This window comes from Felis catus, chromosome B2 (assembly GCF_018350175.1).
Source record: "Felis catus isolate Fca126 chromosome B2, F.catus_Fca126_mat1.0, whole genome shotgun sequence".
In the NCBI taxonomy this organism is placed as follows: Eukaryota; Metazoa; Chordata; class Mammalia; order Carnivora; family Felidae; genus Felis; species Felis catus.
Genome location: NC_058372.1, coordinates 435,690 through 462,543, shown reverse-complemented (window position 1 = coordinate 462,543; position 26,854 = coordinate 435,690). Strand labels below are relative to the sequence as shown.

The 26,854-nt window shown below is 39.6% G+C and overlaps 1 protein-coding gene across 1 annotated transcript; it reads right to left on the bottom strand.

Annotated features, from left to right (window-relative positions):
- Window positions 1–4,672: 4,672 nt before the first annotated feature.
- LOC101100389 (olfactory receptor 11A1) lies at window positions 4,673–9,975 on the bottom strand. Its single transcript, XM_045057028.1, has one exon. It carries the CDS (start codon window positions 6,654–6,656, stop codon window positions 5,709–5,711), a length of 948 nt encoding a protein of 315 aa, XP_044912963.1. The 5' UTR covers window positions 6,657–9,975; the 3' UTR covers window positions 4,673–5,708.
- Window positions 9,976–26,854: the final 16,879 nt, after the last annotated feature.

Below are 26,854 nucleotides of genomic sequence, written 5' to 3'. Positions count from 1 at the left end.
AGACCCACAGCTAATATCATCCTCAATGGGGAAAAACTGAGAGCTTCCCCCCTAAGATCAGGAATATGACAGGGATGTCCACTCTCACCAGTGTTGTGCAACATAGTACTGGAAGTGCTATTCTCAGCAATCAGGCAACAAAAAGAAATAAGAGGCATACAAATCAGCAAGGAAGAAGTCAAACTTACACTCTTCACAAATAACCTGATACTCTACCTGGGAAACCCAAAGACTCTACAAAAGAACTGCTAGAACTGATACATGAATTCAGCAAAGTCACAGGATATAAAATCAATGTACAGAGATCAGTTGCATTTCTATACAATGAAGCAGCAGAAAGACATATCAGAGAATTGATCCCATTTATAATTGCACTAAAAACTATAAGATGCCTAGGAATAAACCTAACCAAGGAGGTAAAAGATGTATATGCTGAAAACTATAGACAGTTCATGAACAAAATGGAAGAAGACACGGAAAAACATTCCATGCTCATGGATTGGAAGAACAAATATTGTTAAAATGTTGCTGCTACCCAAAGCAATCTACACATTCAATGCAAGCCCTATCAAAACAATACCAGCATTCTTCACAGAGCTAGAACAAACAATCTAAAATTTTTATGGGGACACAAAAGACCCCTAATAGACAAAATAATGTTGAAAAAGAAAACCAAAGCTGGAGACATCACCATTCCAGACTTCAAACTCTATTACAAAGCTGTAATCATCAAGACAGTATGGTATTGGCAAAAATAGACACACAGATCAGTGTAATAGAATAGAGAACCCAGAAATGGACCAACAAATATATGGCCAACTAACCTTGACAAAGACGAAAAGAATATCCAATGGAAAAAACAAAAACAAAACAATATCTTTCAGAAATGGTGCTGGGAGAACTGGACAGCGACATGCAAAAGAATGAAACTACACCACTTTCTTACACCATACACAAAAAATAAATTCAAAATGGATGAAAGACAAATGTAAGACAGGAAACCATCAAAATCCTATGGGAGAAAACAGGCAATACCTCTGTAGCCTCAGCCACAGCAACTTCTTACTAGACATGTCTCTGGAGGCAAGGGAAATAAAAATAAAAATGAATTATTGAGACCTCAACAAGAGCAAAACAGACTTAAGTAATATGCCTGATATAAAATTTAAGTAACGATCATAAAGATACTCATTGGACTTGAGAAAGAAGCTGAGGACATCAGTGAGTCCCTTAACAAGTGAGTCCTTAACAAGGAGATAAAAAAAAAACAGAGGTGAAAAACACAATAAATGAAATAAAAATACTCTTGAGGGAATAAATAACAGCCTAGATGAAGCAGAGGAATGAATTAATGATCTGGAAGACGGAGTAATGGATAGTAATCAAGCGAAAGAAATGAGAGAAAACAATTATGCAAATAGACTTAGGGAACTCAGTGACTCCATCAAGCATAATAACGTTAATATTATAAGGATCCCAGAAGAAGAAGAGACAGAAAAGGAATTTTTTTTTAGAAATAATAGCTTAAAACTTCCTTCTGGGGGTAAGAAACAGAAATCCAGATCCAAAAAATTGACCCAACGATGTCCATGCCAAGACACACAGTAATTAAAATGGCAAAAAGTAGTTAAAAGAGAGAATTTTAAAAGCAGCAGGAGCTGCTGTTATATACAAAGGAAACCCCGTAAGGTTATCAGAGGATTTTTCAGCAGAAATTCTGCAAACCAGAATGGATTAGCATGGCATATTCAAAGTGCTGAATGGTAAAAATCTGCAGCCAAATATACTCTATCAAGCAAGGCTATCATTCAGATATGGAAGGAGAGATAAAAACTTTCTCAGACAAACAAAAACAAAAGAAGTTTGTGACCACTAAACCAGCCCTGCAAGAAATATTAAAGAGGAATCTTTGAGTGGAAACATCATAAATGAGAGTATGAAAAATAAATATATCTATAAAAATCAGTCAAAACATTCACAAAATAAAAGGATGTTAACATATGACACCATATACCTAAAATGGGGGTGGGGTGGAGTAAAGAATGCATTCAAACTCAAGCAACCATCAGTTTAATACAGACTATTATATGCAGAAGATGTTATATACAAACCTAATAGTAATGACAAATCAAAAGGCACTTAAAGATAAGCAACGAATAAACAGAAAAGAATTCAAGAATATCACTAAAGAAAACCAGTAAACCATGAAAGAGAGAAAGAGAAGAAAAGGCCAGAGAAAAACTATAGAAACAACCACAAAACAAGGAACAAAATGGCAATAAATAGACATCTATCAATAATTACTTTGAATGTAAATGAACTAAACACACCAATCAAAGGACATAGGTTAACAGAATTGATTTTTTTTAACTTATCTATATGCTTCCTACAAGAGATGCATTTCAGAATTAAACACACCTGAAGACTGAAAGTGAGGGGATGGGGAAACATTTATCATCCAAATGGGTCTCAAAAGAAAGCTGGGGTAGCAATACTTATACCAGAAAAAACAGACTTTAAACCAAAGACTGTAACAAGAGACAAAGAAGGATAATATATAATAATAATTGGATTATTACAATCCAACAAGAAGATAAAATAATTATAAATATTTATGAACCCAACATGAGGGCACTCAAACACATACAATTAATAACAAGCATAAAGGAAAGAGTCGATAGTAACACAGTAATAGTAGGGGACTTTAACACATCAATGGACAGATTATCCAAATGAAAAATCAACATGAGAACAATGGCTTTGAAAGACATACTAGACCAGATGGATTTAACAAATTTATTCGAAACATTCCATTGTAACACAGCAGAATATACATTCTTACCACATGCACATGAAATGAACACTCTCTAGAACAGATCACATATTAGGCCACAAGAGAAGTCTCAACAAATTCAAAAAGATCAGTCATACCATGCATCTTTTCTGATCACAACACTCTGAAACTAGAAATCAACCGCAAGAAAAATTCTGGAAAGACCATGAATACATTGAGGCCAAATAACATGCTACTAAACAGTGAATGGGTCAACCAAGAAATCAAAGAAGAAATCAAAAGTACATGGAAACAAATAGAAATGAAAACACAATGCTCCAATACTTTTGGGATGCAGCAAAAAGTGGTTCTAAGAGGGAAGTTTAGACCAACACAGGTCTACCTCAAGAAGCAAGAAAAAGTTCAAATAAACAACCTCATCTTACACCTAAAGGAGAAATAAATACATAGATAGATAGATAGATAGATAGATAGATAGATAGATAGATAGATAGATAATAGATAGATAGGGGCGCCTGGGTGGCTCAGTCAGTTGAGTGTCCGACTTCCGCGGTTAGGTCATGATCTCATGGTCCATGAGTTTGAGCCCCGTGTTGGGCTCTGTGCTGACAGCTTGGAGCCTGGAGCCTGCTTCAGATTCTGTGTCTCCCTCTCTCTCTGACTCTCCCTCATTGATGCTCTGTCTCTCTCTGTCTCAAAAATAAATAAATGTTAAATAAATAAATAAATAAATAAATAAATAAATAAATAAATAAAACAAAATAAAACAAAATAAAACAAAACCCCAAACCTGCAGAAGGAAGGAAATAATAAAGATTGGAGCAGAAATAAATGATATAGGCCCTGAAAAAAACAATAGAACAGATCAATAAAACCAGGAGCTGGTTCACCGAAAAAATAGCAAAATTGATAAGCCTCTAGCTACACTCATCAAGGAAAAAAGAGAAGGGACTTAAATAAGTAAAATCACAAATGAGAGGAAATTAACAACCATCACCACAGAAATACAAACAATTGTAAGATTGTATTATGAAAAATTATATGCCAACAAATCGGAAAACCCAGAAAAAAAAATAGCTAAATTCCTAGAAACATATAAACTACCAAAACTGAAAAGAAGAAATAGAAAATTTGAACAGATCAATTACTAGTAAGGAAATTGAATCAGTATTTTTAAAACTCCTAACAAACAAAAGTCCGGTACCAGATAGCTTCACAAAAAATTCTACCAAACATTTAAAGAAGAGTTACTGCTATCACCCATCATCAGAGAAATACAAATCAAAACCACAATGAGATACCAATTCACGCCTGTCAGAATGGCTAAAATGAACAACTCAGGAAACAACAGATGTTGGTGAGGACATGGAGAAAGGGGAACTCTCTTACACTACTGGCAGGAATGCAAACTGACGAAGCCACTGTGGGAAACAGTATGGAGATTCCCCAAAAAGTTAAAAATAGAACTACCCTGTGACCCAGCAATTGCACTACTACGTATTTACCAAAAGAATGTGAAAACACTAATTCAAAGAATACGTGCACCCCTATTTTTATTGCAGCATTGTTTATAATAGCCAAATTATGCAAAGGGCCCAAGTGTCCATCAACTGATTAATGGATAAAGAAGATGTGGTACACATACACAATGGAATATTACTCCACCATAAAAAGTATGAAAATTTTCCATTTGTAATGACAAGGAAGAAACTAGAGAGTGTAATGCTAAGCAAAATAAGTCAGTCAGAGAAAGACAAATACCCTATGATTTCACCCATATGTGGAATTTAAGAAACAAAACAAATGAGCACCAGGAAAAAGAGAGAGGCAAACCACGAAACAGATGCTCAACTACAGAAAACAAACTGATGGTCACCAGAAAGGAGGTGGGTGGTGGGATGGGGGAAACAGGTGATGGGTATCAAGGAGTGCACATGTTGTGATGAGCACCGGGTGTTATATGGAAGTACTGAATCACTTTAGTGTACTCCTAAAACTAATATTACATGGTATGGTAACTATATGTAATTGAAGTTAAAACAATTTAAAAATGCCTTTACCAAAGAGCACACAGAATATTTGTATGTGGAATATGTACTTATACAATGCACACAACTGAAAGTCGCTCGAAAATCCTGCAGAAAAAAAGGAGCCATTGACTCCAAAAAGGAGTCATTGAAATAGGGTTGACAAATGTAGATAATGAAGCTGGATGATGGCTACATGGGGTTATTAGAATTTTCTCACTGCTTTCATATATGTTTAAAATTTTCTACAATAAAAAAAACTTTAAGAAAAGCAAATGCATTACCTTTAAATGTTAAAAAATATTGTATACCCTTAGACTGGGCAGTTTAAGTCCTAAGGATTTATTATAGGAAAATCTGGATGTACACTATGTTTGCATGGTGAAAGAATTGCATACAACTAAAAAATCCCATAAGCGAAGATTAAACAAGCCATGTTTAACCATCCTAAAAGCCCAGAAGAATGAATAACTCCATACTCATTGAAAAAGAAAGATGTTTAAGACATAGTGTCTAGTGAAAAACCAGATTACAGTTTCACAATCCAAGTTGTTTTATACATATGTGTTTGTATACACACATGCGCGCGCACACACACACACACACGTACACACCTATTACAAGTAGCCAATATTTTTGCTTTCTGTTTCTGTTTCTGTGTATCTACTTTCTATATCAAATATTCATAGCCTATTTTAAAAAGAATAATAAAAGATAAATGTAAATTTTAAGTTAACACTTGAAATTGGTGCTCATTTTTAGAGTAACTACAGAATGTTTTACAGAGAGAAAGGTCAAAATAGAACAAAGTTCTTCCCAACCAGTCCTGAAGGACACCCCAATGGAGACATGCAAAGTCCAAATAAAATCCTCACCACCATTCTCCCTCAACTGAGTGTTTTGGTGAGCTTAATGTACAGAAGTCTCCGCAATGCATGATGAACCTCCTTGTTCCTCAGGGTGTAGATCACAGGATTGAGAAGAGGGGTGACCACAGTGTAGAGCAGGGCGAAGACCTTGGAGACAAGTTGGGAATGGACAGCAGAGGGTGCAATGTACAAGACCATGAGAGTTCCATAGAAGGTGGACACCACCACCAGGTGGGAGGAGCAGGTGGAGAAAACCTTTAGCCTCTGGGCCCCAGCAGGGACTTTGAGCACAGTTACCACGATCCGGGCATAAGATGTCAGAATCAGCCCAAAGGGGACAGTGAGGCAGACCACAGACAGAATGAATGTTGTCATCTGGGCCACACTGGGATCCGAGCAGGCCAGGCCCATCAAGGGCATGAAGTCACAGTAAAAGTGGTCAATGTGGTTGGGGCCACAGAACCTCAGCTGGCCCATTAGGGCCACAACCAGTCCATCTACCATGAAGCCAGAGAGCCAAGCTATGACCACCAGCCCCAAGCACCCCCTGGGTCCCATCAGGAGTGGGTAGCGGAGAGGATAGCAGATTGCCAGGTAGCGATCATAGGCCATGACAGCCAGCATGAAGCACTCAGCCGTGGCTAGAGAACCGAAGATAAAGAACTGCAGCAAGCAACCAGCCACAGAGATGGCCGCTTCCTGCAAGAAGCCCTCTAGCATTTTGGGCACCACTGTGGAGGTGTAGAGGATCTCCAGGAAGGACAGGTTAGCCAGGAAGAAATACATGGGTGTGTGGAGACTCCGTGAGCTAACCACCGCCACGACGATCAGCACATTCCCCATGACGATGGACACGTAGACAATGGTGAGCACAACAAAGAAAACGAGATGCAGCTCAGCTACATCATGGAAACCAAGGAGGACAAATTCAGTGATAGTTTGGTTTTCCAGAGCAACCATTTCCATGGGGATCGTCCAAGTTCCTGCCCAACAGAGATTAAGGGAGAGATTTTAGTGCATCTCTGTCTCCAACGCCAACTCCAAGACAAAGAAGGCTAAAGCGAAAAGACGAGGGTGAGTCTCCTGCACAAATGTCCCTTGCACATCCTGATCTGTCCCCCTATAGTGGCTTCCTCCTGCAACTCTGTTCCCCCGACCGTCCTTAACTGTGTATGTTCTTCATGGCTCAGGAGAATTCGTCCAAACACAAGCGTAGTCTTCAGGACCCTTTACCCTATTAATTCAACCCAGTGTTTCTGTGACACAATGAATCCACCAGCCTCATGTGTAGAGCCAGCCACACAGTCGTCCTCCTGAAGAGCAGACTAATACCCTCCAAATGCCTGCGAGACACTCCCTACCCTCAGCTCAAAATCAGCAGGATCAAACACAAATCCTCATATCTTTCCCAGCCACAACCAACTGGGCAGGTAGTGTGAAATTCTGCTTTGATCCCAAGCTTACCATATCATTGCCATTTCAGCTGAATGCCCTCTCCCATTCCCAACCTCCAGTCAGTAAAATCCCACTGGTTGTTCCTTGGAAAGTTCTTACACATTCCCTCCTCCCCACACACCAACTTCACAGCCTCTTCATGACTCTCTTAGCAGTCACCTCTGTGTGATCTTAGCAGTTACAACTGTGTGGACTCCTTGTCCCCTCTCATGTATCGAAACAATCTTCTTTAGATCCTGGTTTTATCAAGTCATTCAAGATTTTATAGGGGAAATGTGATCAATGTGGGAACAGAGGGACCAAATGCAGAGGGAGTGGAGGGGGCATGACAGTGCAGCCAGAGAAGGTGGTTGTAGGCTCAGTCTTGAAGTACAGGGAAGAGCTGGTCAGGCAACAGGTGCTGAAGATTCTAGGTCAAATAAAACCATTCCATACACTCAACAGCTTACCATCTTGTGGAGAAAATGGACACATCAACAAATAATCGCAATACGCTAAAAGAGAGCTCATGAATCCAACCTGCAAGAAACCCTCCTGGGTGGAAACAACCCTGGACTGATGGGATTGCTAAGGAGAAAGGAAGGTGTGGAGTGAGGGCATTTCAGGTAAAAGGAAAATGAAGAGTAGAAACTGAGGCAAGAAACAGCACACAGTGTGAGGAGGGGGAGAGGGTGTCAGGGAGAAAGCAACCAAGGGCAATTAAAAGAAATTCACTTCTGAAGAAGCGTTAGGATTGAGGCAAAGAGTGTGGAAGGTAGGGATGCAGATGTGGGCCCAGACCAGAGCATGGGGGTCCTGTCCTGTTGTGAGGAGAGCTGGGGCTTTGTCCTGTAAGCAGGAGGGAACACAGAGGTGACACGGTCCACCTGCACCTGGCTGGTACTGAGGAAGCTGGGCCCAAGGTAGCTGGAGTGGGGGACAGGCGATTCCACATCCCAGCTGCATCCTGGGGAGCAGGTGCACTGCCTTGAGGTGACCACTCATTGCTCTGTTATCTGCACTCTCTCCTCCATGGAAATCTCTCCTCTGTGCAAAGACTGCCAGCTCATCTATCACAGATATTAGTATTTATATCCACACTCAACAAAGTTCTCAACAAAGATGAAGGTTCAGTAAACCCTGATGTTTAAAACCACCTGTCCCACAACCAAAGCCCACGTGAAGTGATTAGGAGGGTTTTGTGCTCCATGGACCTAGGAACCCCAGAGATTCTGTTAATGTCTATTCCCTACCCTCCGTGTCAGTGCTCTTCCTTGAGGTCCAAATTTGACCTTCCTCTGGACCTCCTGTAGCCCCTAGATTATTTATGCATCCCAAACCCACTCTGAGGCTGGGGTTCTTTCTACACACTGGTCTCTCAGAAGGAGAAGCAGGCCAGGACCTCCAGTAATAAATAGCTTCCCACTATCACCACCCCAGAAATCAGCACCAGAACTTGATCATACTGACTCAGCCATTTATCCCTACAGCGACAAGATTTGCATTCCTACAGATTCCACTCATTCACTCTCCAGATCGTAAATGAAACGCAATCCTTCTCTCCTAGGGCGGCACTGAGCCAGCTGAAACCAGAGAGAGGTGTAGTGGAGGCTAGCATGTCGCGGACAAACATAAGGTTAACGATCTTGCTGTGAAACCAACATGTACCTATTACAATCTATTTCATGACTTTGTCCAAAGGAACAAGGTATTATTTTCCTCACTCCAACTATGTGGGAGAGGCTACTTCAGGAAAGGCAGACTGAGGGCGGGAGCAAGTCAGAGAGCACGGCAGCTGAGGGTGGGAGCAAGTACAAGAGAGTACAGCAGCTGCAGCACTCAGAGCACATGTCCCCGGGTGGCAACCTCTAGGGCACCATCAAGACCTCAGTCTTGGCAAAATCAAGCCCCCCACACCCACAATATGAGAAGACAGCAAACATGTTACAATGTCCTGGGGCACCACTTACCTTCATTATACCAGGGAACAAATGCTAAACAATGCTGACTTACCCAGGGATGTGGTTAGAGGGTGAAAACAAAGGGTGAGATATGAATATTAAGGGAAACTCAGGGGATAAGCCATTTTCAAAAGAAGCCAAGGTGCTGTGACTCAGCACCCATGAGCTAGTCAGCCTGGAGCCAAAGAAAATTTCCACTTTCCATCCCCAGAGGAACACCTAATTTAAATAAATGTGTGTGTGGTCACAGAATCTGCTGGAAGCATTCCTGGAAACATGTATGTATCCTATTGTTGCATCCACATGACTCCTGAAACAGAATGCTATGGGCACCAGTGACAGTCACAGCAAAGTTTATTGCAATGAGAGGCAAGGCCAACCGATTGGGGCCAACATTTTTTATCAGAGTGCAGCCTCGAACAGCCGGGGTACAGAGTTTTTATAGCCGACCACATCGTCTTATCATCACCTGGGAACAGAACAAAAAAACAGTTCCCAGATGAGGTGGAAACAGTTCCTCGATGGGGTGATTATTTTAGACTTTCTGCCATTAAGTTGCAACCAGTTGATCTCCTTGACCCTACCTCTGGCGCCACTTTTCTTTGAACTTTTTTTCCCTTAATTGGTGAAGCCTAATTTACAAGAGTATGAAGTGTAATTTACATGAGTAAAGCAAAGCTGTTATCTCTTAACCTTCAGTGTCAAAACAAAGCTGTTCTCTCTCAAGCTATAGGTTAGCCCTACTCTACAATTTAACACTTATACTATCTCCCAAACCAGATTGTTCTCAGTACTGTTTTAAAAGCTCATTCACAGGGGTGCCTGGGTGGCTCAGTCAGTTAAGCAACTGACTGCAGCTCAGGTTATGATCCCACAGTTCATGGGTTCAAGCCCCACGTCAGGCTCTGTGCTGACAGCTCAGAGCCTGGAGCCTGCTTCAGATCCTGTAGTCTCCCTCTCTCTCTGTCCCTCCCCTGCTCACTCTCTGTCTCTCAAAGATAAGTAAATGTTAAAAAAAAATTTAGTAAATAAATAAAAATAAATTTAAAAATAAATAAATAAAGTTCTTTCATGTGAAAATGAGTTTTATATCATAAGAGAACCCTGGCTTTTCAGACCACCACATTCTAGCCCTGTTTTTCAAGGGGTTAGGGGATTGGGGGTGCAAGAGGAAAGCCAAGGAGTGTGGGTTGTGCACAAGGCCACCTGCAGGAGAGGCCACAGCCCCTCAGAAGCAGAGAGGGGCCGCTGAGTAGGGAAGGAGCTCAATTTCGTGCTCCAAGACTGCTTTCTAACTGGGACGGAAATGAATATAGTGTAAAATATCTACTGTTTCTCTGAAAAACACGCAATCACAGACTCAACCCTGTACAGATACAAGTCATAACCGGGAGTTCTCAGTTAAAACTATCACCATTTATGGGGCGCCTGGGTGGCTCAGTCGGTTGAGCTTCCGACTTCGGCTCAGGTCATGATCTCACGGTCCGTGAGTTCGAGCCCCGCGTCAGGCTCTGGGCTGATGGCTTAGAGCCTGGAGCCTGCTTCCGATTCTGTGTCTCCCTCTCTCTCTGCCCCTCCCCCGTTCATGCTCTGTCTCTCTCTGTCCCAAAAATAAAATACACGTTAAAAAAAAAAAAAAAACTATCACCATTTATGGAAATGCAAACTGTGGGTTTTAATTTATCTTTAGAAAATGAGGAAAATTTATCCTCATATATTTTACAGTGTGTGCTGACCTTGTTATTTTTATAAACATAAAACAAGTTAATTAAATTTTAATTTAGTTTGAATTTTTAATTTGTTAACTTTTTTTAATTTTTTTTAACGTTTTTTATTTATTTTTGAGACAGAGAGAGACAGAGCACGAACGGGGGAGGGGCAGAGAGAGAGGGAGACACAGAATCGGAAACAGGCTCCAGGCTCTGAGCCATCAGCCCAGAGCCCGATGCGGGGCTCGAACTCACGGACCGCGAGATCGTGACCTGGCTGAAGTCGGACGCTTAACCGACTGCGCCACCCAGGCGCCCCCAATTTGTTAACTCTTTAATTCTCTTCGGCATTTACTCCATAATAAAGCAGAAAATATACTAAATTTTTTTTAAGAAGACAGCGTGACTTTGGGCATATCTCAGTTATCCCACAAGAAAGAGGATAAATTTCCATCATGAGCAAAATTGGGGTAAAGACCCCAGTCCACCTCCAGGAGACAAGGAGATGAGCTGGGTGCACAGGGAAGACTGAAAACCTGCGTTTTAAGATCCCAACGACAGAAGCTGCAACAACACGATTCTGAAGGAAGACCATGGGATTTCCTTAAAGGCCTTTGAAAAAGAGTTTTTGACTCTGAGTTAATGGAAAGGTCTTATTGGTTAGTGGAGAAAACTGCAAACACCAATTCTTTAGCTTTCTAAAAGCATCTGTGAACCAAGCTGCAAAGAATTCTACAAAAACAGGGAGCTCACCTGAATAGCAATCCCACAGGAAAGCCGTGAAGAGAAGGAAGCCTAAGATGTGCGGAGGGCCTGGGAACCCTGGCGCCTCCCGCCCCGGGCATTCTCCCTCCCACTCTCCCTCCTGGAGCTCACGCTGAAGCCAAGAAGGGCTCTGATTAGGACCAGCTCCCGGGTAGTGCCCTCTCCCCCCTCCATCGCCTCTGCCAGATCCTAGTCCTGGTCTTACCACTGGAAAGCTGACAATTGCCTGAGGGGAGAGCCCCTGAGAGCCAATTACAGATTTCCTGGAGAGCAGCCCTAAATGAACACCAAAGACCAGCCTCCTGAGACACTAGTTTCTTTCCAGAGGAATCTCCTGAGCTGTTGGCTTGACCAGACATGGAGTGGAAACCAGGAATCCCCGCGGGGACTGATGGTCTCCCCACAGCAGCTCAGGCTGTTACACAGAACTCGCGAAGTTCCCCTGAGTTCTCCACTCATCCCTCCACAAGTTCCCAACAGCTCCCAAAGGGGTCCTCCCTCCCATGCCACCTCCAGGCCGATCATCCCAGACAGCTGACCCTTGAACAGATGTGGGGGTCAGAGTCACTGACCCCCCAGGGAGCCCAAAACCCACATATAACTTTGACTCCCCCAAAATTTAGTTACTAATAGCCTACTGCTGACCAGAAGCCTCACCAACAACATACACTATTAGCACATATTCTGTATGTTATGTGTATTATATATGGTGTTCTTACAGTAAGAAAATGCTATTAAAATCATAAGGAAGAAAAAATACATATACAGGTCTGTGCTTTGTTTAGTAAAAAAAAAAAATCTGCATATAAGTGCCCATGTTGTTCAAGAGTCAACTGTGTTTTAGTAGAGACAACCCTTAAGAGTGTTTTGTGTGGATCAAAGCCAAGGCTGGGCTTGCTTTCAAGGAGGGAATCTCTCATGTTGCTACAAAGTAACGTCCAAATACAACAGTCCTGCAATCTGTCAAAGGGTGGCCTTGCTTCAAAATTATGCACCCCTTGCTTGCTGACCCACTTCCCTCAGTCTGTAGCAGAAATAACCTACTTCCCTTGAGGTTTGCAGACCACTGGCCTTGGGGAGTGAAGGGCCACACCTTCACAGAGGATATGGCCTGACCGCACCGGAAAACAGCTGCAGCGGGTGCCAGAGAGTCTGTTCAGGGTCATGTCCACCCGTGACTACCCACCCAGCCACCTGCTCCTCCCAAATGCAGCCCCCTCCCTTTCCCCCATGTCTTCCCCTTTAATGTCTCCAGCTTCCCCAGGACAGGGAAGATGACCTTTGAGACATTAGTCCACCATCTTCCCAGGCTGCTGGCCCTCTGAGTAAAGAGATCTTTCCTTTCCCACCATCTCTTGTCTCCAAGTATTGATTTTTGAGCAGCGAGCAGCCAATCTGAGCAGGGAACCAATTCTCAGTAACACAAAGGTTATATGGCCTTTCAATAACCTCTGTGCGGAATGCCTGCCCTATATATCTACTGTTTTATAAGCAGTACACACCCATAAGGTACATAAAGGTTATTGACCTTAAACATTACCAGCTAAAACAGGTTTATTTGGGATGAGTGGAGAATTGCGATTCAGGACATAAAAGTCACCACATTTTGAAATCTCAACACCTAGGAGAGTTCTCCACACCCGAGAACCTGGCATGTGAACCCAGACAAACCTGAATTCAGTCAGGACTCCCAACCTCTACCCCCACAAAGCACAGACTTAAAGGGTCTCGTTGTCAAGGTCCAGATTCGGGAACACATCATGTCTTGGGCATTTTATACTCTCCCATCAGTGCCTATATGCTGTATGTTTTTCATGCTGTTTTCGTGGTTGACTTAAGGGACACTAATCATCGTGAACAAAACAATTTGTACATAATCCAAACTGAAGGAAGTTCACAACTGCTGACAGTCATTTCATGACCCTGACTTCCAACAAGTCTGCTCCAATGATGAAGTTGATGGGCAAACATCACTTCAGACAGGAGTCAAGTTTACCATGGAGAGTCTGAATCATCTTACTCTGAGAGGTTTTTCACAAACGTTTTTGTCAAAATACTTTCTATTGTCCAGACTATAATCCCATGGTGGGAAGCAAAGATCATTTGCGGCAGTAGACGTGGGTATCATCCTAGTAAGATATTTATCCTGGGCCAGAAAATGAGGCCCCAAAAATTGGGTGTGATATTAGCAAGAAAAATATATTTGTCCCTTCTTTGGTGTGCTGGGGTCAGCTTGGCCCAGCCTGGGAGATGTGAAAAGGTCATGAGCAGTCAGAGATGTGGTATCTATACTCTTGGCCAGAAGAATTACCACGGACAAGGACATTCAGGTACATGGGGGACAGTATGATAGCAAATAGTTACCTGCATCATATTTAGCTCCCATTAAACTACAGCTACAGCAGATTCTCCTATAGCTTCAACTTGATCTGAGCTGCACAAAGGACGATTCCAAAATGGCCTGTTCCCTTGTTTGGGGCCAGCAGTCACTTTCCCCACAGCCAGGGTGGGGAAGGAGAGACCAACCATGCAGAGAATGTCTAAGCAGAGGGAGGCAGTCAGCACCATCACAGAGCAGGATTGTGAAGGCACGGGGAGGGACTGGGCAGGAAGGACCAGAGAAGCCCGGTCCTGAACACATCTTGCCAACTCTCAGAATGGACTATGGGGCAGTTCAAGGTGGGGTTAATATCAGGCTCAAGCCTGACAACTTACATCATTGCTGTTTTGGTCAGATATAAACCCCACTTTGCATCAGTAATTCCACTTGGAAAAGAAGTGCACATTCCCAAAGGGCCCCATGTCCCTAGGATATCTCACAAGCCAGAGCTCAGTACCATTGCCTGAGCAGTAGTCCCCTGGCCCCGTGCATGGCACCTTACACAACTTCTATCCAAGAAGCTTTTAACAACAGTGTCTCTTGGACCTAACTAGAAATACTGTCTTATCCCATACCTTCCACAGCTTCTTGAGATTAGCAATTCATTTTCTTTATTTCCTTAAGTTTATTTCTTTATTTTGATGAGGGAGAGGACAGAGAGAAGCCCAAGTAGGCTCCACACTGTCAGTACAGAGCCCAATGTAGAGCTCAAACTCATGAACTCTCTCTCTGCCCCTCCCCCACTCATGCCATGTCTCTGTCTCTCAAAAATAAGTAAACATCAAAAAAAAAACCCACTATATTAATCATAAATTTGATTAACATGGAATAGTGAAAAAAAATGCAAGTTCATAAATGAGAAAGAAGTCATAAACCACATATGTAGAAAAGATTTATTTTTATTATTATTATTTATTACACTTGGTAAAACTCTAAAAGTAATTTTGAAAATATAGATGCGATGGATAACTTTCTGTATTATTATATCTGTATAATCTGTATAATAGTACAATTTCTGTGAAATATAACTAGAAAATTTGAACAAGGATCCTGGAAAAGTTAAATCAATCTCAACTGGGAAGATGAAGATCTATCACCAATAATAATAATAATAATAATAATAATAATAATAAAGCACTAATAACAGAAAGCTTCACAGAGTTAGCTAAGCATTAAAAATAGATGACTCAAATTATTTAAATTAATTTAAGGCATAGAAAAAGAAAATTCCATAATTGATTCTATAAAGTCAATATAACCTACATGTGCAAACCTGATAAAGAATTTTTTAATTTTTTAATGTTTATTTACATTTGAGAGAGAGACAGAGACACAACAGGAGAGGGGCAGAGAGAAAGGGAGACACAGAATCTGAAGCAGATTTCAGGCTCTGAGCTGTCAGCACAGAGCCCAACGCAGGGCTCAAACTCATGAACCATGAGATCATGACCTGAGCCAAAGTGCGACACTTAACCGACTAAGCCACCCAGGCCCCTAAGATTTTTTTAATGTACATAAGTTTCACTTATGAACATATAAAATGTTTGTAAGTTTAGAAGTTAAATATTTATAAAATAAAATTTTTATTGAAAAAACTAGCAGGGTATCAAAAGAATGCATCATGACCAAATGAATTCAGGATATCAAAAACTCTTTCAACATAAGAATTACATCAACAAAGAAGAGTGCCATATGATATCAATGGATGCAAAAAATTAGACAAAATGTTTGTCATTAGACAAAATTCACAGGTCACTTATCCAATAAAACCTTGAAATACAATAGCAATGAGAGTAGCCTACTTAATGATGAAAATGTTATTGACCTAAAAATGTGAATCTCAATGGTAAAATGCTAAAAGATATGTCCATTACAATTGGACTTCTTGCCTACAACTACTGCCAATATTACCAATATTGCTATAGAAGTTTAACAAATGCAGTAAGAAAAAGATAATCAGTATGATATTTGGAGAAAATATAAACTTAATTGTAGTCTGATACTATTATTTTTCACTGGATTTTATAATTAGAAAGCTTAAAGGTTTATTGGAAATACTAGAATTAAGTGCCTTTGGCAGATGTTTGGATATAAGATAAATATACAAACTAATTGCTCTGTGTTTTTCCTCGGAACCAGTCAGAAGCGAAATGAGAGAGGATACCACTCAAATTTCAAGTGAAAACACTGGAAATTTAAGGAAAAGTGAAACACCTATCTAAAAAATACTGTGAAATTACTAAAGCCCATTTGGACAAATTAAAAGATATACTATGTTCCTGAGGAGAACACTTAATACAACAGAAATATAAGTTCTCCAAAGTTAACATATATTTAATACAAAAAAAAATCCCAAGTCAGATACTTTAAAATTGGACAAAATAATAGTAAAATATGTCTAGAGTAATGTTCTCAGGAAATTCAAGAGAATTGTACAAAAGAAAACAGAGGGAGAGGAGAGCTTGACATAACAGATAATAGAGTATACTATACATTTACATAGTCTACAAGAGACTCACTTTATTTTTTTAATATGAAATTTATTGTCAAATTGGTTTCCATAGAACACCCAGTGCTCATCCCAACAGGTGCCCTCCTCAATGCCCATCACCCACTTTCCCCTCCCTCCCACCCCCCATCAACTCTCAGTTTACTGTCAGTTTTTAAGAGTCTCTTATGGTTTGGCTCCCTCCCTCTCTAACTCTTTTTTTCCCTTCCCCTCCCCCATGGCCTTCTGTTAAGTTTCTCAGGATCCACATAAGAGTGAAAACATATGGTATCTGTCTTTCTCTGTATGACTTATTTCACTTAGCATAACACTCCAGTTCCATCCATGTTGCTACAAAAGGCCATATTTCATTCTTTCTCATTGCCAATTAGTATTCCATTGTATATATAAACCACAACTTCTTTATCCATTCATCAGTTGATGGACATTTAGGCTCTTTCCACAATTTGGCTATTGTTGAAAGTGCTGCTATAAACATTGGGGTACAAGTGCCCCTATGCATCAGCACTCCTGTATCCCTTGGGTAAATTCCTAGCAGTGCTATTGCTGGGTCATAGAAGAGACTCACTTTAGATTTAAAGATGCATAGAAGCTGAAAGTAAAGGAATGAGAAAGATATTTCATGAAAATGGTAATCAAAAGAAAATAAATGTAGCTACACCTACATCAGACAAAATAGACTTTAAGTCAAAAACTCTCGCAATAGACAAAGAAGGCCGTTATATAATGATGAAAGGGTCAATTCAACAGGAAAACATAACAATTATAAATATACTTACACCCAACATCAGAGCACCTAAATATGTAAAGCAAATATTTACAGATCTGAAGGGAGAAATAGACAACAATACAATATTATGGGGGACTTTATTACCCTACTTTCAACAATGAATAAGTTGGGGCACCTGGGTGACTCAGTTACGTGTCCAACTTTGGGTTAGGTCATGATCTCACAGTTCAGGAGTTCGAGCCCCACGTTGGGCTCTGTGCTGACAGCTCAGAGCCTGGAGACTGCTTCTGATCCTGTGTTTCTCTCTCTCTGCCCCTCCCCCACTCATGCTCTGTCTCTCTCTCAAAAATAAATAAACATTTAAAATTTTTAAAAAAGAAAACAATGGATAAGTCATCCAGATAGGAAATCAGTAAAGAAACACTAGACTTGAACTATACTTTAGATCACACAAACAAACACATACAGATCATTCCATCCAATAGCAGAAGAATATGCATTCATCCCAAATGCACATGAAACATTCTCCAGTATAGATTCCACTATAGATAACACAAAACAAGTGTTAACAAATTTAAGAAGATTTAGAATTTTTTTAATGTTTATTTGTTTTTGAGAGAGAGACAGAGTGCAAGCAGGAAAGGGGCAGAGAGAGAGGGAGACACAGAATCAGAAGCAGGCTCCAGGCTCTGAGCTGTCCAGCACAGAGCCCAATGCAGGGCTTGAACTCACGAACCATGAGATCATGACCAGAGCTGAAGTTGTACACTGAACTGACTGAGCCACCCAGGTGCCCCTAAATTTAATAAGATTTAAATAATTTCAAGGGTTTTTCTCACCCCAATATAATGAAACTGGACATCAAAAAGAGCAAGAAAATGGAAAAAATTACAAATACACAGAAGCTAAAAAAAAAATTTTTTTTAAAGTAGGCCCTACACCCAGTGCAGGACTTGAACTAACAACCCCCAGATCAAGAGTCACACACTCCACCAACTGAGCCAGTGGGCACCCCTAAAAAACATAATCTTTAACAACATTAGGTCAAACAGGAAATCAAAAGGGAACTTAAAAAGTATCTTAAGACAAATGAAAAAAGAAACACAACACGCCAAAACATAACTGATGCAGCAAAATCCATACTAGGAGGGAAAATTATAGCAATAAACATCTACATTAAAAAAGAAAGAGCTCAGGGGCACCTGGGTGGCTCAGTCAGTTAGGCGTCCGACTTCAGCTCAGGTCATGATCTCATGGTTTGTGAGTTGGATCCCCGTGTGGGGCTCTGTGCTGACAGCTCAGAGCCTGGAGCCTGCTTTGGACTCTCTGTCTCCTTCTTTCTCTGCCCCTCCCTGACTTGTGCTGTCTCTGTCTCTCAAAAATAAATAAATGTAAAAAAAATTTAGTAAAAAATAAATAAAATAAAAAAGGGAAGAGCTCAAACAACCAAACCTTAAACTAGAAAAAGAACAAAGCACAAATTTAGCAGAAGGCAGGAAATAATAAAGATTAGAACACAAATAAATCAAATTAAGAATTTTTAGCAATAGAAAAATTCAATAAAACTAATAAGTGGTGTTTTCAAAATATAAAATCAACAAGCCTTTACCTAGACAAACTAAAAAAGAAAAGAGGGAAGACTCAAAATCAGAAATGAAAGAAGAGACATTAAAATGAATGTCTCAGGGAAAAAAAAGAATCATAAGGAAATATTATGGATAATTATATGCCAACAAACTGGATAATCTAGAAGACATGAATAAATTCCTAGAAATATCTAGCCTGCCAAAACTGAATCAAGAAAAACCAGAAAACCTGAAAAGACCAATAACCAATAAGAAGATTGGATCAGTAATCAAAACATCCCAAAAGAGAAAAAGCTCAGGACTAATTGGACTCATGGGTAAATTCTACCATTCGAAGAAGAATTAAACCAATCCTGTTTAAACTCTTTCAAAAAATAGAAGGGAGAATAATTTCAAACTTATTTTATGAGACCAGCTTTACCATGATACCAAAACCAGAAAGACACTACAGGAAAAGCATAGGCCAACATCACTGGTGAACATAAGTGCAAAAATCCTCAACAAAACACTAGCAAACCAAGCTCAACAGCACACTAAAAGGATCTTACACCATAACAAGGCAAGATTTATACCTGAGATGCAAGGAAGTTTCAACACACACAAATTAATCAAAGTGATTCACCCCATTAACAAAATGAAAGAAAAAGAAACCACATGATCATCTCAATAGATGCAGAGAACATTTTTGAAAAAAAATTCAGCATCCGGTTGTGACTAAAACTGACAATATAGGAGTGCCTGGGTGGCTTGGTCGGTTGAGCATCCGACCCTTGATTTCAGCTCAGGTCATGATCCCAGCGTCATAAGATCAAGCCCCTTGTCAGGCTCTGCACTGAGTGTGGAGCCTGCTGAGGAGTCTGTCTGTCTGTCTGTCTCTCTCTCTGCCCCTCTCCCACCATCTCTAAAAAAATAAAAACTTTATTTTTTTAATGTTTATTTATTTTTGAGAGACAGAGACAGAGCGCAAGCATGGGAGTGGCAGAGAGAGAAGGAGACACAGAATCTGAGCTGTCAGCATAGAGCCAGACGTGGGGCTCAAACCCATGAACCACGAGATTACAACCTAAGCCAAAGTTGAATACTTAACCAACTGAGCCACCCAGGTGCCACAAAAAATAAAAACTTTAAAAAATTCAACAAAATAGAATTAGAAGGAACATACTTCAACACAATTAAGATGACAATAATAGTAATAAAGGCTTTATATGAAAAATCCCTGGCTGGTATTGTAATCAATTGTGAAAAACTGAAAACTTTTCCACTAAGATCTGGAACAAGGCAAGGATGCCCATTCTCACCACCTCATTAAACACAGAAATGGAAGTCATGGCCAGAGCAATTAAACAAGAAAAAGAGGTAGAAGTCATCCAAATCCATAAGAAAGTACAATTATGTCTGCAGATAACGTGATTATATGTGTATAAAACCCTAAAGGTAACCTGTAAGAACTAACAAAGGAACGAAGGTGCAGGGCACAAAACCAACATACAAAAATCAGTAGTATTTTTATACACAGTGACTATCTGAAAGGAAATAAGAATATAATCCCACTTAAAATAACATCAAAAACAAAAATACTCAGGAATAAATTTAACCCAGGAAGTGAAAGATCTGTACAATTAAAACTATAAAACACTGAAAGAAATTTTAAAAAGACATTAATAAATGGAAAGATATGCTGATTCCATGGACTGGAATGATTAATATTATCAACATGTGCATACAACCCAAGGTAATATACAAATTCAGTGCAATTCCTATCAAAATTCCAAGGGCTTTTGTCACAGACATAGAAAAAACAATCCCAAATTCCATATAGAACCACAAAAGACCCTGAAGAGCTAAAGCAATCTTGAGCAAGAAGAACAAAACTGGAGACATAACACATTCTGATTTTGAAATATATTTCAAAGCTACCGTAATCTAAACAGTATGGTATTGGCATAGAAACAGACACAGACCAATGGAACGGAGTAGAGAGCCTAAAAATAAACCCACACCTATGTGGTCAACTAATTTTTGACAAAGGCACTAAGAACATATGATGAGGAAAAGACAGTCTCTATAATAAAGATTGTTGAAAACTTGGATATGCATATACATGGAAGGAAAGAGGGAAGAAAGGAAGGGAGGGAGGAAGGAAGAGAGAAAGAGGGAAAGAGAAAAAAAGAGAAAGAAAGAAGAAAGGAAAAAGAAATTGGACCCTTATACAACACAAAAAAATTCCTCAAAATGATTAAAGATTTAAATGTACATCCTGAAACCATAAAGCTAGTAGAAGTAAACAAAAGGAACACTCCTTGGTGTTAGTCTTGACAATGATTTTTTTTGATTTAACAATCAAAAGCACAGGCAACAAAAGTAAAAATTCACAAATGGGACTACATCAAACTGACAAGTTTTTGCACACAAAATAAGCAATTAAAGTGAAAGGCAACCTATGGAGTGGGAGAAAATATTTGCAAACAATATATCAGATAAGGAGTTAGTTTCCAAGATATGTAAGGAACCCATACAACAGCAATAAAACAAACAACCTGATTTTAAAAACAAGCATAGGATCTGAACAGATATTTTTTTCCAGAGAAGACATACAGATGGCCAAGAGGTATATGAAAAGGTGGTCAACATAACAAATCATAGGGAAATGCAAATCAAAACTACAATGAGATGTCAGCTCACACCTGCTAAGATGCTATTATCAAAAAGACAAAAGTAACAAGTGTTGGAGAGGATGTGGAGCAAAGAAAATTGTTGTAGATTGTCAGTGGGAATGTCAACTGGAAAATGGTATGAAGGTTTCTCAAAAATTAACAATAGAACTAACATGATCGAGCAATCCCACTTCTGGATCTACATCCAAACAAAATGAAAACAGGATCTCAAAGAGATATCTGCATTCCCACGCTCACTGCAGTATATTCATAGTTGCTAACATATGGGAACAGCCTATGTGTGAACAGCTGAATATATATATACTTTTATATTGTTTATGTGTATACTGTATATGTGTGTGTATATAGTACATATGTGTGTATATATGTCTATACATAGTGCATATGTGCAAATGTGCATTTATATATATGTGTGTATATATGTCTATACATAGTACATATGTACATATGTGCATTTATATATTCTATGTGTGTGCAAATGTCTATACATAGTGTGTATGTGCAAATGTGCATTAATTTATGTGTGTATAAATGTCTATACATAGTGCATATGTGCAAATGTGCATTTATATGTGTGTAGATATGTCTATACATACTGCATATGTGCATATGTGCATTTATATATATGTGTGTATATATGTCTATACATAGTACATATGTACATATGTGCATGTATATATTATATGTGTGTACATATGTCTATACATACTGCATATGTGCATATGTGCATTTATATATGTGTGTATATATGTCTATACGTAGTGCATATGTGCAGATGTATTTATATAAATACATACATAATGGAATATTGTTCAGCCTTAAAAAAGAAGCATTTCCTGCCATTTGTCACAATATGGATAAACCTGGAGTACTTTATGCTAAGTGAAATAAGCCAAACACAGAAAGACAAACACTGCACGATTTATGTTATATGCAGCCAGTAGCAGTCAAACTCATAAAAGCAGAAAGTAGAGTAGAGGTTTCTAGGGGCTGGGGGCGGGAGACATGGGGAGATGTTGGCCAACGGCTATGAAGTTCTAGTTTACACAAGGTGAGTATGTTTGGGAGCTCCAGGGCACAGCACTGTAACTATGGCTAAAATATTGTATTCTACCTTGAAATTTTCTAAGGGGTAGATGTTAAGTATTCTTTTTTTTTCTTTTTTTTTTTAATATATGAAATTTATTGTCAAATTGATTTCCATACAACACCCAGTGCTCATCCCAAATGGTGCCCTCCTCAATACCCATCACCCACCCTCCCCTCCCTCCCACCCTCCATCAACCCTCAGTTTGTTCTCAGTTTTTAACAGTCTCTTATGCTTTGGCTCTCTCCCACTCTAACCTCTTTTTTTTTTTTCCTTCCCCTCCCCATGGGTTACCGTTACGTTTCTCAGGATCCACATAAGAGCGAAACCATATGGTATCTGTCTTTCTCTGTATGGCTTATTTCACTTAGCATCACACTCTCCAGTTCCATCCACATTGCTACAAAAGGCCATATTTCATTTTTTCTCATTGCCACGTAGTATTCCATTGTGTATATAAACCACAATTTCTTTATCCATTCATCAGTTGATGGACATTTAGGCTCTTTCCATAATTTGGCTATTGTTGAGAGTGCTGCTATAAACATTGGGGTACAAGTGCCCCTATGCATCAGTACTCCTGTATCCCTTGGATAAATTCCTAGCAGTGCTATTGCTGGGTCATAGGGTAGGTCTATTTTTAATTTTCTGAGGAACCTCCACACTGCTTTCCAGAGTGGCTGCACCAATTTGCATTCCCACCAACAGTGCAAGAGGGTTCCCGTTTCTCCACATCCTCTCCAGCATCTATAGTCTCCTGATGTGTTCATTTTGGCCACTCTGACTGGCGTGAGGTGATACCTGAGTGTGGTTTTGATTTGTATTTCCCTGATAAGGTGCGACGTTGAACATCTTTTCATGTGCCTGTTGGCCATCCGGATGTCTTCTTTAGAGAAGTGTCTATTCATGTTTTCTGCCCATTTCTTCACTGGGTTATTTGTTTTTTGGGTGTGGAGTTTGGTGAGCTCTTTATAGATTTTGGAAACTAGCCCTTTGTCCAATATGTCATTTGCAAAGATCTTTTCCCATTCTGTTGGTTGCCTTTTAGTTTTGTTGATTGTTTCCTTTGCTGTGCAGAAGCTTTTTATCTTCATAAGGTCCCAGTAATTCACTTTTGCTTTTAATTCCCTTGCCTTTGGGGATGTGTCGGGTAAGAGATTGCTACGGCTGAAGTCAGAGAGGTCTTTTCCTGCTTTCTCCTCTAAGGTTTTGATGGTTTCCTGTCTCACATTCAGGTCCTTTATCCATTTTGAGTTTATTTTTGTGAATGGTGTGAGAAAGTGGTCTAGTTTCAACCTTCTGCATGTTGCTGTCCAGTTCTCCCAGCACCATTTGTTAAAGAGACTGTCTTTTTTCCATTGGATGTTCTTTCCTGCTTTGTCAAACATGAGTTGGCCGTACATTTGTGGGTCTAGTTCTGGGGTTTCTATTCTATTCCATTGGTCTATGTGTCTGTTTTTGTGCCAATACCATGCTGTCTTGATGATGACAGCTTTGTAGTAGAGGCTAAAGTCTGGGATTGTGATGCCTCCTGCTTTGGTCTTCTTCTTCAAAATTCCTTTGGCTATTCGGGGCCTTTTGTGGTTCCATATGAATTTTAGGATTGCTTGTTCTAGTTTCGAGAAGAATGCTGGTGCAATTTTGATTGGGATTGCATTGAATGTGTAGATAGCTTTGGGTAGTATTGACATTTTGACAATATTTATTCTTCCAATCCATGAGCAGGGAATGTCTTTCCATTTCTTTAAATCTTCTTCAATTACCTTCATAAGTTTTCTATAGTTTTCAGCATACAGATCTTTTACATCTTTGGTTAGATTTATTCCTAGGTATTTTATGCTTCTTGGTGCAATTGTGAATGGGATCAGTTTCTTTATTTGTCTTTCTGTTGCTTCATTGTTAGTGTATAAGAATGCAACTGATTTCTGTACATTGATTTTGTATCCTGCAACTTTGCTGAATTCCTGTATCAGTTCTAGCAGACTTTTGGTGGAGTCTATCGGATTTTCCATGTATACTATCATGTCATCTGCAAAAAGCGAAAGCTTGACTTCATCTTTGCCAATTTTGATGCCTTTGATTTCCTTTTGGTGTCTGACTGCTGATGCTAGAACTTCCAGCAGTATGTTAAACAACAGCGGTGAGAGTGGGCATCCCTGTCGTGTTCCTGATCTCAGGGAAAAAGCTTTCAGTTTTTCCCCGTTGAGGATGATGTTAGCTGTGGGCTTTTCATAAATGGCTTTTATGATCTTTAAGTATGTTCCTTCTATCCCGAATTTGTCAAGGGTTTTTATTAAGAAAGGGTGCTGGATTTTGTCAAAGGCCTTTTCTGCATTGATTGACAGGATCATATGGTTCTTCTCTTTTTTTTTTTTTTGTTAATGTGATGTATCACGTTGATTGATTTGCGAATGTTGAACCAGCCCTGCATCCCAGGAATGAATCCCACTTGGTCATGGTGAATAATTCTTTTTATATGCCGTTGAATTCGATTTGCTAGTATCTTATTGAGAATTTTTGCATCCATATTCATCAGGGATATTGGCCTGTAGTTCTCTTTTTTTACTGGGTCTCTGTCTGGTTTAGGAATCAAAGTAATACTGGCTTCATAGAATGAGTCTGGAAGTTTTCCTTCCCCTTCTATTTCTTGGAATAGCTTGAGAAGGATAGGTATTATGTCTGCTTTAAACGTCTGGTAGAACTCCCCTGGGAAGCCATCTGGTCCTGGACTCTTATTTCTTGGGAGATTTTTGATAACTGATTCAATTTCTTCGCTGGTTATGGGTCTGTTCAAGCTTTCTATTTCCTCCTGATTGAGTTTTGGAAGAGTGTGGGTGTTTAGGAATTTGTCCATTTCTTCCAGGTTGTCCAATTTGTTGCCATATAATTTTTCATAGTATTCCCTGATAATTGTTTGTATCCCTGAGGGATTGGTTGTAATAATTCCATTTTAATTCATGATTGTATCTATTTGGGTCATCTCCCTTTTCTTTTTGAGAAGCCTGGCTAGAGGTTTGTCAATTTTGTTTATTTTTTCAAAAAACCAACTCTTGGTTTTGTTGATCTGCTCTACAGTTTTTTTAGATTCTATATTGTTTATTTCTGCTCTGTTCTTTATTATTTCTCTTCTTCTGCTGGGTTTAGGCTGCCTTTGCTGTTCTGCTTCTATTTCCTTTAGGTGTGCTGTTAGATTTTGTATTGGGGATTTTTCTTGTTTCTTGAGATAGGCCTGGATTGCAATGTATTTTCCTCTCAGGACTGCCTTCGCTGCGTCCCAAAGCGTTTGGATTGTTGTATTTTCATTTTCGTTTGTTTCCATATATTTTTTAATTTATTCTCTAATTGCCTGGTTGACCCACTCATTCCTTAGTAGGGTGTTCTTTAACCTCCATGCCTTTGGAGGTTTTCCAGACTTTTTTCTGTGGTTGATTTCAAGCTTCATAGCATTGTGGTCTGAAAGTATGCATGGTATAATTTCAATTCTTGTAAACTTATGAAGGGCTGTTTTGTGACCCAGTATATGATCTATCTTGGAGAATGTTCCATGTGCACTTGAGAAGAAAGTATATTCTGTTGCTTTGGGATGCAGAGTTCTAAATATATCTGTCAAGTCCATCTGATCCAGTGTATCATTCAGGGCCCTTGTTTCTTTATTGACCGTGTGTCTAGATGATCTATCCATTTCTGTAAGTGGGGTGTTAAAGTCCCCTGCAATTACCACATTCTTATCAATAAGGTTGCTTATGTTTATGAGTAATTGTTTTATATATTTGGGGGCTCCGGTATTCGGCGCATAGACATTTATAATTGTTAGCTCTTCCTGATGGATAGACCCTGTAACTATTATATAATATCCTTCTTCATCTCTTGTTACAGCCTTTAATTTAAAGTCTAGTTTGTCTGATATAAGTATGGCTACTCCAGCTTTCTTTTGGCTTCCAGTCGCATGATAAATAGTTCTCCATCCCCTCACTCTCAATCTAAAGGTGTCCTCAGGTCTAAAATGAGTCTCTTGTAGACAGCATATAGATGGGTCTTGTTTTTTTATCCATTCCGATACCCTATGTCTTTTGGTTGGCGCATTTAATCCATTTACATCCAGTGTTATTATAGAAAGATACGGGTTTAGAGTCATTGTGATGTCTGTATGTTTTATGCTTGTAGTGATGTCTCTGGGACTTTGTCTCACAGGGTCCCCCTTAGGATCTCTTGTAGGGCTGGTTTAGTGGTGATGAATTCCTTCAGTTTTTGTTTGTTTGGGAAGACCTTTATCTCTCCTTCTATTCTAAATGGCAGACTTGCAGGATAAAGGATTCTCGGCTGCATAT